The 14,910-nt window shown below is 38.9% G+C and overlaps 1 protein-coding gene across 1 annotated transcript; it reads right to left on the minus strand.

Annotated features, from left to right (window-relative positions):
• Nucleotides 1-519: 519 nt before the first annotated feature.
• Nucleotides 520-10,259, minus strand: LOC134790883 (sodium/potassium-transporting ATPase subunit beta-2-like). The gene is made up of 6 exons (XM_063761869.1): nt 10,082-10,259; nt 6,110-6,364; nt 5,643-5,722; nt 4,947-5,162; nt 2,231-2,399; nt 520-1,546 (listed from the first exon to the last, which is right to left on the minus strand). The coding sequence occupies exons 1-6, from the start codon at nt 10,239-10,241 to the stop codon at nt 1,443-1,445; spliced, it is 984 nt and encodes a 327-aa protein (XP_063617939.1). The 5' UTR covers nt 10,242-10,259; the 3' UTR covers nt 520-1,442.
• Nucleotides 10,260-14,910: the final 4,651 nt, after the last annotated feature.

The following is a 14,910-nucleotide window of genomic DNA, read 5'->3' on the forward strand; positions in this document are numbered from 1 at the left end:
GCAGACAGTTGCCTCCTGTTCTTGCAGGATTGCAATCAAGGCTCGTAGTAATAGGTTAAAGGATGACTCACGTTAGACCGGGCCGTAGCCGGGCCCGGGCTTCGTTTTCTATGGAAAGCACCACGTGATCACCGATCAGCCGTCATATGACATGTCGGACGCCTCGGCCCGGGTACGGCCCGGTCTAGCGTGAGGCGTGAGTATCTTTATGTTTTAACTCTGTAGGATTTAGATTCTCTGGAGATGTAATTGTTACTTCATCTTTGTACGCACTAACAATTATAAAGTCACGGGGATATCTCAAAATTCACAACATGTGACTAAAGCCCCTGCTACACGGTCGCCGACAAGCCTTCAGACCGCGCGGCCTTGGTCCGTCCCGGACCGTGTAGACAGTTGTTTCCAACAAAATTAGACCAAAACTGACCAAGGACAGACCAAGGTCAGACGGTTAGAAGGCTTGTCGGCGACCGTGTAGCAAGGGCTTTAATAAACATGTAATCAATAAAATAAACAAAATCATACTCGTTAACTAATTTTAATTCAATAAATTACATCATAATTATACTTTATTATAATCACGCTCAACGTTTGGTTTTAGCGGAGGAAGTTCTTTGGTTTGAAAGAGTTTGTAAAGACTAGAAGTTACAGTTTAAACCACGACGTTCATTTGTAAGTTTCTATAAGTAGGTACTACTATACTACATACAGATGTAGTGCATAATTGTTTTGTCTCGGAATCGTATACTGAAGTCGAATATACGAATTTGTCATGCTACTTCAGTCAACCTCAGTACTTTTTGTACCGAGTCTGACTGAAAATAGCAAGACACGTTCGTACGTTTCCGTGAAAATACGATGGAAAACAATTATGCACTACATTATATGTTATACATATATAACATCATAAATAATTCATCATAGCTCGATATTCTTTGATCAAAACTTTGACATTCATTTTACATGTTAGGTGGTTCTTTCAAAACAATCACAATAGTGACCATTCAGCGACTTATTCCAATGAACACGTTTATTTTATTACAACATACAATTAAATACACATGTTCGGCATGTTCCTGTCTTAATAACATGATCGGTCGCAGCTGTCTGCATGTAAGAAAATGATTGATGCGTGACGTTAGTTGAAGTGTTGTTGTATTATTATTGTTATTATTCAGAGCCCACTGTGTCCCACTGCTGGGCAAAGGCCTCCCCCCTCTTCTTCCACTCGTCTCTGTTTAGTGCTATATCTGGCCAGCCTCTCAAGAAGGAGTCCAAGTTATCCCGCTATCGCCGACGAGGCCTGCCGGCTCCCCGGTTAAACTCGTGGGGCTCCGGACCACTCTGTGGTTAACTACTTACTGTGGTCGATTTTATTTACTTAGTGTTGCTGTAATTACTTCATTTCGATTTTCTTGATTTTTAGTTGTAGATATGTGAAGTTATTCGATCATGATCTCGATGTGTACGGAGCCCATGCCCTCGTGCCGGTCGTATTTTATGTTGTGCGCCCACGCACGGCACTCCACGTTGATCAGCGTGCCAGCTGCAACAAATAACAATGATTTTTTTACAAATGACTGGGTATTTTTTAGAGGAGAAGAGATTCCACCTCCGGGCACGTACAGTGTCGTACAGCGCTTTATGAATTAAATTATTAATTCATACCTACTTAGCGCCACCTGCACCATCCCACAAACCCGACGTTAAGCGGTTTTACCTTCAACCCAGTGTCAAATTTTACTGGCAGGTAACCATGGTAACTCCAGGTTTGACCGGGTTGGTGGAACGGTGCAAGTGAGCCGTAGCGCCACGTGCACCATCCCACTAACGCGGGGTTTACCGGTTAAACCTGGAGTTACTATAGATACCAGTACAATTTTACACTGGGTTAACAGTTTAACCGGTTAACCCCGGGTTGGTGGAATGGTGCAAGTGAGCCTTAGAGTAAGAAAATCTCAGAATGCTCACTCTTAGGTCTCATGAAATGCACAGCTACCAGGAGGCTTACCCATCCTGGTTGGTGTACGCGAAGTAGTATCCTAGAAACCCTTTTAGTCAGGTAGGTACTTGAAGTACACAAGCTTAAGATACTAACTACCTATAGGTACTGTGCTGACGGAAGGTTTCCTAAATCGGAAACCAAGTACCTAGTCCTAGTTGAAATTATGGTATAATAGATGGAGAATTACTTTGGGCATGTACTTAATCACAAAACCCTTCTACTTACTTTTAGGCCTCATGAAATGCACAGCAACCAGCGGGCTGAGGTATCCATCCTGATTGGTGTACGGGAAGTAGTATCCCGGGAACCCTCGTTTAGGCAGGTACTGGATGGGACCGATGTTCTCCCGATCGGCTGGGTTCTCGCCCTGGCATGACACCCACACCATGTTGAGCTGTGGAAAACAATGAAATGTTACAGAAAACTAAACTTATGAAGAGGCTGTTGTAGTAATAGTTATAGAATATTAAATGAAACAAATATGAACCACTATAGTTTATGGCCTCAAACAACTTTATGATGTGTGCATATACAGGGTGATTCAGGAGACGTGAGCAGGACTAACACTGCGCATTTCGTAAATTATAAGAAACTGTTTCGTATCAGTATTAGTGAGGTTAACGTTAATTTTCTAGTCGTGTTGACAAAAAAAGTTATTAATTTATTTTCGACATGCATGCATGGTCACCCTAAAATTAGAATACTGAACTACCGATATTCTGTGTCAAATTGAATGTCATCACTGTCATCACGATCTGGTTACTTTTGAAAACTCGTATCTCACTCAAGTTTGACAGTTTATTTTCTTCACTATCAAAATGCTGTCATTACGGTTAAAGAGGTTTTATGTTTATTAATCAGGTCTTGTAGGGTGACCATGATTGTAGAGAATTAAATTGAATTATTTCCACGTCAACAGATTCCCAATACTACAGATTTCCAATACTACAGATTCCCAATTCTATAGCTTCCCAATACTACATAATTCCAATCCTACAGATTCCCAATACGACTGATTCCCAATACTACAGATTTTGAATACTACAGAATTCCAACACTACAGATTTCGAATACTACAGAATTCCAATACTACATTTGACGACCGGTCTGGCCTAGTGGGTAGTGACCCTGCCTGCGAAGCCGATGGTCCTGGGTTCGAATCCCGGTAAGGGCATTTATTTGTGTGATGAACACAAATGTTTGTTCCTGAGTCATGGGTGTTTTCTATGTATATAAGTATGTATTTATCTATATAAGTATGTATATCGTCGCCTAGCACCGATAGTACAAGCTTTGCTTAGTTTGGGGCTAGGTTGATCTGTGTAAGATGTCCTCCTAATACTTATCTATTTATATTTATTTATTACATATTCCCATACTATAGATTCCCAACCCATCTTAGCAGATTTTTCATGATCAGCACCTAGGTAGGTACCTAATAAAAATGTTAGGCTAAATTAAAAAGGGATTTTCGATCGTCCCCAGTTTTCCTTACTGAATAACGTATTTAATATTATAATGTTCTAACTTAAAACTATCTCTTCAATTAACAAATTCAATTTTAATTTAACTGTACAGTCGTCAAAGCAAACACTTTTGTACATTGCTTGCACTTGTAAGCAAAGAGAATGTATGATTTAATATTTTTGCTTGAAAATTATAACGTTTGCGTATTGTACAGAACAACATTAAAATATGTAAATAAATATTGCCTGTCATTCTAATTCATGATGGCAAACAAGCACACGGGCCATCTGTAGGTAAGCGGTTATCGTAGCCTAAAGACGTTTACGGTATCGAAAATCTTTTAAATAGGACATTAGTTAAAATAGGATTAGGAATCTGTAGACATGGAAATATGTAGAATTAGGAATCTGTTGACATGGAAATCTGTAGAATAAGGAATCTGTTGACATGAAAATCTATAGAATTAAGAATCTGTATAATTAGGAATATGTAGACATGGAAATCTGTAGAATTGGGAATCTGTACACATAGGAATGTGTAGAAATAGGAATCTGTAGACATGGGAATCTGGAAAAGAAATCTGTAGAATTGGGAACAATTCATTAATTTGCCCTCACCAAAAAGTTAAACATATTAGGAAAGTGTGGTTGTTTCACCTAAATACGACGTTGATCGATCAATTATCAGTTACTGAGTGTGCAGGATTAGTCCTGCTCACGTCTCATGAATCATTCTGTAAATGTATCGCTACTCGATCTTCAAACAGCTCTGACGAATTCATGAGTCCTAGTCTGGATATTAAGTAGGTATGAGTAGGTACTACAGGTACGTAAATGTGCAGTAAAATATGTAACGACGCATTATCATACAACTCAATTCTCTTACAAATCAAACTCAGCCATTTTACTTAATCTAATTTTGCAGTCGGGTTGAAGACTTCCTTTTCGACGTCAAGTGAAAAGCACTGTTGTCAGCCTTCCCACGCAAGTCTGCTTCATGTATTGTAATGATTCAAACTTCTACTAAGTTGTAACTGGTCTTAACTGAATTTTTCTGGTTTCATCCGGATTCCGCCAGCAAGATGAACATCAGGCGCGTTATCAAATCATCTTTCATGAGAGCGAGCTGCTCTCACATCGATCTCGTGAAAGATGGTTATAACAACGCGTCTGGGCTTCGAATCTTCTCGTCTTTGTTATTTTCCAACTTCCGCTTGAATAAACCTATAACTTTCACGGTTTCACCATACCTCCCTTCTCCGAAAATACAAATTAGGCTATCCAGCAATGTTTGTAGGTTTGTTTGTGGGTTGGGGTAAGATTGTAAGGGTTTTTCATGAGGGGTAAGACAAAAAAGCGTCCGTATGCCGAAGCACTACCAGCGACCTTTCATCTTACCTCATATGTACACTTATTTTTTTGTTCAAATAGTGGCTTCTGGAATATCTTGTTGTGTGTTGTAGGTAATTACTTACATTTTGTTTATCAAACGCCGTCATATTCCTGACATGGCTCTTTAAATCCTCGGGCATGTCTTTGGGCAGATGATCGGAACTGTTGTAGTAATGTGGCTTCCAGCCATAAATCTTATTCAGCTTGAGGAACACGCAGGGTGTCGACTTGTTGTAGGCGAAGCTGTTTGACTCCACGCAGGGAAACCATGCTGGGGCGTTTATGTCCACGTCGCACACCTGCAAATATAAATTAAATATTCGGATATATGGTTCTATTCAAGGTTATTGTTCTTATTCTTTTACAATCTTGTCTTTTTGGAAAGACTGGTAGTTTTTATCGGTATATATTTCGCTGGTGGTTGAACCGAGATGTAACGCCTCCGACTTTCAAACGAAAGGCGATGGCTCACACCATCGAGTTTATTGGAACTTAAATTCGTAGTTCAATATCACCAATCGCTTTTCTGGACGGGAAACCAGACTAATCCCAACAAGACAACCTTTGCCGTTTGGGTTGGACGGGCAGATGGCATGTCGCTAGTGCTTATTATGCCAATTATTGAGATTGCCGAGTGAACCCTAAGCTCCCGAAGTTAGCCTTGTATGCAAAATGCTAGAACTATGTTAGGAAAATAATGCCGGTGTTGCGCTCTTTCCCATTAGTGCTTTAGGTCTTACGTCTTAAGTTTAAGATTTTGGTAATTCCTAAAAGCTTACCTTTCCTGGTGGTGGTGGTTGTTTGTCGCACGTGTGTGTGTTGCGCCCCGCTCCCACTTTCTTATTGTCTCGTTTGTAAGCTGAAAAACGAAAGTTTATTTCACTGAATTTAGTATAACTTGGTATTATTATAAAAAAGATAAGTAGAATAATAAAACTTGTTTAAATATAGTAGAATGATTTATACTTAACATATAATTTTCAAAATTTGCTAACGATTTGTGTCAGTTACCTGTTACCTATCTCTACAATAAATAAGTCATCACAGTATTTAGGTACTTACTGTACAAATTCTCAGAGGTACCATCATATCATTATCATCAACAAAAGTAACGATTAATTTAAATTAATTTTTATACTTTACTTTACAATTATACTATCAATAGGTACTTAATTATTACGTTTAGAAATGCAAAGCAGAAAAAGCGGCGACTTTCATGAATAAAACAATAGTCTGCAAAACTAACCTTCCAAAAACTTCTTCAGCTCTTTAACCCAGAACTGCTGGCTGCCCACATCATTCCCCTTGTACCAGATGACGCTGCTAGCTACATCCGAGGGTGTGGGTCTGAAGCCCAGCCCAGGGTTGGTGCCTATAATGCTCTTCTCCAGCTGCCACATGGGCTGTCTCGCGTCCAGAAGCTGGAGGAACGTCCACATGCAGATAGCCACCAGGATGGCGAGGGCTGCGTAGAAGATGAAGTAGAATAGGGCTATCTTGGCTGTGAAAAAGAAAATGTGAAATGTATTAAAACAGCACCTCTACAAAACGAAGTAGGGGAAGTAGGGGACCATTGGGCAGTCGGGAAGCTCAGGCACACCCTCTTATACATCGCCCTGATTTATTACAAGGCGGTGCCCGACTGCCTGAGCCTCCCGAGTCCCGACTGCGCAATGGTCCCCTAGGGGGGATCCCCTAAATGAATTAAAAGTCCCCTGTTCTAAGTCGTTTCTGGTGCTAAGGCTCTCCATAACTATTCAACGCGGTGACGCGAACATTATGGGCACTCTTTTAGCAGCCTTTGACTATTTTTAATTTAGTACTATTAATTTTAATTTTACAAAATAATTGACAGGTTAACCAGTTATTCGATTGTAAAGAAAATGAGTAAGAAATATATACCTATGGATATTTTGAGACAGTTTTTTCTCCTATTAAGATCGAAAGAGCCAGTGATTCTGAGCAGAAATAACAGAGTTTTCATTAAAAGAAGTAGCTTGTACTACTTTAAATAAAATGGCCGCCATATCCTCCTGACACCGAGCATTTAACTGAAATAACTTGTCACTATGACCGAATGTACTTTACAAAGCATTAAACTATTTCTGTTGGAAAGTCCGAGACCTCGCATGTTGAATAAAACCTAAACTAATGTGTTTCCTGAGTTTTCACTAAAACAAAGGCGTTTTAATATTATTGGATTAAGACATTGAGCATATTTTTGTTTTGGTATTTTTTGTCCTTTATAAAGGACTTTAGGTCATTAAGGCATAAGTAGGTTACGTGTATAAAATGAAACAAATTATTTAACATTTTAAGAAAATTTAATGTAATGTTACACATTAAGTACTAAACAATCATATTTTTTATTTTTATAAATATAGTCAGTCAAAAACTTAACATCTCTAAGTAGGTATCTAGCTAAAATCTTTATTTGCGAACAAGAACAATGTAATTGCACGTGCCTTACTATAATTAACATTTCTGGTTACACTTTTCTACAATTAAGTTGTACAATTCATCATCCAGGTATTCCTCCACATACTCGTTGATGTTTGATGGATCTTGAATGGATAGCAAGTAAGATAGTGAGGACAAACCTGGCAAATCAACGTCGAACTTATCTCGTTTCCATGAAGCAACATCTTGTGGCCGACTTGGACCTTGACTGCGAGTGCCACCACGTATACGAACCCGACATCCAGAACGTCGTCTGCCCCGATCTCGACGTCCAGTAGCTCTACCGAGGCTACGAGAACGACCTCGACCTCTTGGTACATTGCCATCATCGCTGTCGTAACTGACGCTGTCGCTCGAGTCTTCCTCAGCTGAAGATCGAGATTCATTTATGAAAGCGTATACCTCCTCAGTGAAATCTTCATCTTCACTCGAATCTTCCAATTCGGAGTTATTAAGAAGTTCTGTAATATCGCGGTCTCGTAACGCTGAAAATAATATATTCACTACTTTAGGTATAAGTGCCGAAAGTGATTTACGTAAGATCAATTTCACAAACTTAAAACATAAACTACGAACGATGTGCCTTTCTATAGGTTTAATATTTTTACGACGATTTATTTACTTCATTATTCTTTATTACCACACAAAAGTACGTAATTTCAAAAAAATGTTTACTAATTTGCTATTCTACAACAACCCTACATTAAAACAAGTGAATTTAACAAAAACATTTTAAGTTTTACTTACTGCGTCGGCCACGTGCCGCCATCGTTCCAAACTCCTGAGCACGCGTTACAAGAATGGCGGCCAATAGGTAGGATATCTCTATCGAACTTCAAGGACAAACTATCGCCATTGCTTAAATTTCATTGGCTGCGAGCAATCACGTGACAAATAATTTTTTTGCGGGAAAAAACAAACACTCGGGAATTGAGGCTACCTGTAGGTCGGTCGTCCATTGTCGATATAAGAAGTTCAAAAATGGTCGGCCTTTCGAGTACGATTTATTTAGCACTTTGTAAAGGACGCCAGGTGTCAGGAGGATATGATCATGCGTGTCCAAAAAGCAACAATACGTCACGGAATGAAACGTAGCGCTTGTCTGGGCAGGAAGACCTCGTTGGTCCAATTGCGCGGCGTCCGGCGCGTGCGCCACTTTACCTCAAGGATTAGGAGATTCTAAGATTCCCTGAACCTTGTCTTAATCCAAGATAGTAAAATGACAGTTTGATTGCCACGTGACTATTGTTCAAGTTACTCTCTTCCAATTTTATAACTCTGTAAACCTAAATGTGTAATAAAATTTAGTTTAAGATAGAATATTAAAACTTAGTTAAAAAGATAAAATAAATTGTATGCCCAAAAAGGGTAAAGTAAAACTGTTGATACTCACCAAAAAAATTACCTAGTTATACTTATTGTACCTATACAGTTTACACAATAAATATTTCCGATTCTGATTCTGAATGTTAAGTACCAATTAAATAAGGTCTAGGTATAACTGCAAATGTACGAACTGGACATCATTCTATTTTTTCTTGCATTTTAGTGGCAAATATATGGACCCACACTAAGCTTTAATCGATCTGTGAAAAGGCCTTTTATGATTAATTATGTTGCCAAAATGAGATCAAAATCGCGTAGGTATTTTGCTCCTGAAAGTTCAATTAACTTATTACAATCCTATTTAACTGGTAATGCTGTATATAATACTACCCCACCAAGCATTACAGACTTAACAGCCATTGAATAATCAGTTTGAATTTGAACTTTCCTGCTCGAGAATACGGTAATGAATTGAGTTTTCCAATGATCGGTACGGATGTTATGCTGCTGGGCAGGGTAAATCACTGGATATCTGGTCAATGCCAGATATTGCCAGCACGCTTACTAGTGACAAAAACTAGGAGTCATTCACTCCACAGGGGGCATTCAAGTGTAGTTGCCCAGATTCTACTGGCTTGATCTAATACATAGGAACCCAACTATTGTAGTCGAGAGTTTAGTATAAAGTACCGGTTATTAGGTAGATTTTAAAAATTATATGAGAAGTGCTTGATGGGGGAATTAACTACAATAAGCGCTTTTATAGCCACTTAAAGTGCCAAATAGGTTGAGCAAACTTTTTCTTTCTATTTGATATTCCCTGAGCGCCTAGCTGACGCTCAAAGTGCCCGAGAGATGTGTGCCTTCAGACGAGACCAAAGGCTGAGCTGCGGGAGAGTGATCATCTGCTCAAACACAGAACAATAGTAAAAGTTCCTGAATGCGAAGACCGAAGCTCCGCGTAGGGCTGAAGGCCCGTAGCCTCTGTCAGGTGCGTGCTGTAGGCAACTTCCCGAAGTTTCTTAATTGCGAAGGCCGGAAGCCATAAGCTCTGCATAGGGCCAAAAGCCCGAAATGTCCAAGAGGCTTCATGTCTTCTGCCACGCGAGGCCGAAGGCCGAGCTGCGGTAGGTCGGCGCTCGAGAAGCTCAGCCTTCACATTTAAAATACGTGGAGAAATTCCAGTATCCTCGCCAGCCCAGACGAACGCTTCGGGCCTTCGACCCTATACGCGGAGCTCGCGGCCTTCGGCCTTCGCATTTAGACACTATTTTTCTATATTTAAACACCAAGTTCCCGAACCTCGCGTGTAGGCGCGCCTCTTCCAGATGCTTTGGGCCTCCGGCGGTGGGCTTAATTTAGCTTGATTACAAACATGCAGACAAAGGGACAGACAGGTAAATAAAAACTTGTAAAAATAATGTTAACTCACACCAACTGCCCGCAGTCCTGCCGCAGAACTGCCTCGTTTTCGGGTTCCAGATGTACCTCTTGACTTTCTGCCCCGTAGTCAGCGGGGGCTCCTTGGCCTTGTAGTACAAGTTGAACCTCTCCAGGCTGTTCAGGTCTGACGGACGCTTCTTCACCGTCATCTTGGCTTTTGGTCCGTCCTGCATGTTAAAAGAGAAAAGTATTACCTCTAAAGTCCGTACAACGTTTGTTGGTGTACCGATTGTCATGGCTAGGCCCCCTGGCCACTAGAACACCCGGTCACCAGGTGACCACTACTAAAAGTATGGATGATACTTTTAGCGCGTAGTCTCATCGGCTACCAGTGCTACCACGTACATATTAACTATTAGGTATTTCTAGTCCTAACCACAATTGGAGCCGGCTTCCCTCACATCACGAGGCGGTTAGCAACATGTAACTACTGTGTTATTTGTTTTTGTAATCGATGATATGTATTTGATATGTATTAATCTTAGAATAATAGTTGTTAACATAAAATTGTAGTCCTTCTTATGTCAATTGTATCGTTTGTTGATAGTCGTGATTATTGCTCTGATTGTCTGAACATTTGCAGAATTAATTTAACGTCAAATGGCCTCTATCGCGCCATCAATTGCCAATGTTGCAGTCTCTGATTTGATACACTTAAGCCGCGTATTCACTGTAAACATTTTGTTTAGAAACGGTTTCAGAAACAGAAATCCACGTGTTTCCGAAACACAGAAACAGTTGCGGTAAACACTATTGCTGTTTATCGCCAAATCGCCAATTAATAAATTTGTATCTCAGACCATCCACACTATGTGAGCTGAAACATTGTACTGACTGTGTTTGGCTTAGAGTTTATACTCTATCGAGATTAATCGAGAACGTAACTTACTTTCTATGTATCTCACTCGTACTCGCATATTAGTGCGCGATGTATAGAACGTAAATTACGTAGACGTTGATGTCAGTTTTGACACTGTACTGTACTGACACATGGTACGGGTGCAGTGTATCCCAAATATTGTTTATAGTGAATACGCACCCTTACAAATATGTACCTCTTTATGCTGTTATTAGGAGATACAATAAATATGTGTATTAACATGATTGACACACTTGTATTTTGGTCGATAATAGTTAACAGCTTGTGTGCAAATAAGTGGATAGGAAATGACGACCCCTTTATAGGAATTATAGGGATAAGGGTTTAATCAGGAAATGAGGCTTGATAGCCTTTGATCTTTCGGCAACAGGCAAAAATATGGTCATAGGCGAGTAGTATGATCCAGTCAATATTTGAATAAAATTGAGGTGTATTTTGTGAGCCGCTACTTAGTTTGAGAAGTTAAAACTAAAAAAAAATACTTTTATGGGGGAACTAAAATATAAAGTACTACCTACCTAGAGTAGAGTATCTAGAGTGTAGAGTGTAGGTACTGACCTAGTCCTTAGTGTGAGATCCTGCGGGCAGCTGCGGCGCGACTGCGCGCGCGCCGATGACAGCGCGGGGCAGGATAATAGGACGGCCGATGCTGAACGGAACCAGCGCCGTGATTTATTTTAAACTGGCTTTACACTAAGGGCAATTGTGCACTACAATGAATTTTACTGTCCGGCAGTCTGAGTTTTCATGGTCCGATATGGCATGAAAAAAACGGATGATTGGCTTGTGCACTTGTCCGTCTATTTACTCGCAGGTGCGGCGCAGTGGCATGAAACACACACCCCCCCTAGCCCGCCCCCGCCCGACCAAGTCATGAATAATACTAATTCCAGACGCAGTGCACAAGCATAAACACGTTTTTCATAGCTGTCATCTCGGACCGGGAAAAGTAAAATGTCGGACGGTAAAATTACGTCTAGTGCACAAGCTACTATATACATTTAATGGCGTGCCATATCGGACCGTAAAAACTCGGACTGCCGGACAGTAAAATTCATTGTAGTGCACAATCGCCCTAACTCTGAAGTTGGCAGTGACAGAGTGCGGAGTGTCATCATAAACGTCAAATTTCTAAGAAAATATAAGCTCACTTCTAGATTCTGTTACCTCAACGTCGGTGTATAGTTAGCTTATAGTTCGTTTTTAGGGTTCCGTACCCAAAAGGTAAAACGGGACCCTATTACTAAGACTTCGCTGTCCGTCCGTCCGTCCGTCTGTCTGTCACCAGGCTGTATCTCACGAACCGTGATAGACAGTTGATTTTCACAGATGATGTATTTCTGTTGCCGCTATAACAACAAATACTAAAAACAGAATAAAATAAAGATTTAAATGGGGCTCCCATACAACAAACGTGATTTTTGGCCAAAGTTAAGCAACGTCGGGCGTGGTCAGTACTTGGATGGGTGACCGTTTTTTTTTTGCATTTTTTTTCCATTTTTTTTTCATTATGGTACGGAACCCTTCGTGCGCGAGTCCGACTCGCACTTGCCCGGTTTTTTTTAGTATTATAAAAAAGGTAAGTGAGCTTGACATGTCTTTTAATTATAACACTTTAAACTCTCGCGTTTTGTACACATATTTAATTACACAAACGGGTCTACCGCGATATAATTTCATTGTTTTTACCTTTAATTCCGACGTTTCAGCTGAGTTGCAGCAGCTGTGGTCACGGAAAGACTGACGTTCCAACAAATGTCAACAGAGATATTAATAAAACACCACTAAACTACCCGAAATTAGTTCATAAAAATGTTTGGGGTAGACAAAGAAATTGCAGCTACCCGTAAACAATGAAATTATATCGCGGTAGACCCGTTTGTGTAATTAAATATATGTCTTTTAATTGAAAAACGCTTTTTAAAAATCAGTAGGTACCTAACTATTATATTACTTATGAAGGCAGAAGAATATAAATGATCGTATTAGATTCATAATTGTTACATATTTGCCGTGACTTATTTTTGAAACGTGTTTTTCAATAAAAGGACACATCAAGATTGTTTGCCTTATTTCTAATGCTAAAAAAAACGAACTATAGATGGAATGTTGTTGTGTGCGTGACCTCAACTCGATTTTGGTTCTTAAGCAAATTGGTTGACTATACTTACTATAAATGATATTTCACTTGGTTGACATTGTCAACAATAAAACATTAAGATAGTAACAAATATTGAAGCTGTATCCCTATCTTGCATAGTGCCATCCGCTGCCCCTCGACCGAGAATCATTCGAATTACTGCTACATAAAAGTACCTAGGCACTCTTGATTTGCAAATAACCTTTACATTACCGTGCTACTAAATATACGGGAACTTATAACTATTTATAATTTCAATTTATCTTCGTTGTTTTATTCTAAATTTGGTTTGAAAAATGTATTTACTAATACAGGTTCCAGATAAATTTTGGTAGGTATTATGTAATGTTGGTATTTAACTAGAGAGGGGTGATTCATCATTCATCGTGATCTTAATAAAAAAAAAATTTGCTTTTTTTGCTTTTTTATGTAGAGTAAGTTCCCTGATTTTTCGAAGACGGCTGGCCCAGTTTGAAAGATATGTAGGTATATATATTTTATAGGCAAATTATATAGTGATTTTGTTGTAAATCAATGAGATTTGGTGAAGCGCAACACCTCATGTAGGTAGACCGTACATTCATTAATCATATTTTAACAGTGCACTTAATTGATTTTAGTGACATTTATAAACGGTTTCGTGGAGTCGTTATTTTGGTAAAAGTTAAGTATAATAGTTAAGTAATGTAGGTATACGTATAGCTAGGTACTTTTTCATTTCATTTATTTTTTTTAGCTATTAGTTTTTTTTAGTTATTCAATTCTATACACATAGGTAGTCTCCCACACAAAGACACTATAAGTAGATACTTACCTACATTAGAATGACGTGGTCGTTTAAAGGAAATGCTGATTGCTACATTTGTACTAGTTTCCTCCCGACCTCCCGTGGAAACTGGATAAATCAAGCACTATTTAGAACACTTATTTTATTTTAGGGTTCCTTGAGGATAATTGCGCAAAATTATTAAAAAGACAGGTTTCTTGTTTATGGAGTTAGTTTGTAGCTCACGACGATAAGAATCAAATCACAAACGCGCTACAAGCCTAGTTAGCTATTAATCGCTTGTCTTACTCTGTCATCTTGACTTGTGCATTCGTAAGAAAGGGATAAAACATAAACTAGAGGCTTATAAAGTTTTATGAATGGCTTATTATTAACCGGGCAACTAAAATATTAAACAGGAACTTTCACTGGGCATGTAATAATATAATTTGGCTGTGCATTAATATTTTAGCACCAATAAATTTATATTTGCCTCAAATTTAAGCATCATATTATTAAAAAAGTGGCAGCAAAATCAAGCCACCCAAAAAAATTATAGGGAACTTGAATTGATAGGTTGGCGTCTAAAATAATAAGTTGACAACTAATTTTGTACATAAACAGAATACCTAAGATACCTATACATAAGCTTTAAATACTCAATTTTTTAATAATTTAAATTTAAACATATGCATACCTAGTACTTTAAATTGACGAATTTCCTAATCCACAAACCACCACAAATTTATTTACATATAATACTAATACCCTACTATACTTATAGTCGAAATTCCTAATCATGAAACACCTAATGGCCATTATACCATTAGGTCTTAAAATTTTTAATTACTAATTTCAATAGTTACCACTGCGTTCTGCCAGAGTGAAAAGATAGGTGCGACGACGAGCGAAGCGAGGCGGAGCGTGTTAGGTTGACCGTGTAGTGACCAAACAAAATATTTTAAAAGAACTTCATTTTTAATAATATATTTAATAGATAGCCGTTTTCTTTTTAAAATGTGCTACATAAAT

This window comes from Cydia splendana, chromosome 5 (assembly GCF_910591565.1).
Source record: "Cydia splendana chromosome 5, ilCydSple1.2, whole genome shotgun sequence".
Taxonomy (NCBI): Eukaryota; Metazoa; Arthropoda; class Insecta; order Lepidoptera; family Tortricidae; genus Cydia; species Cydia splendana.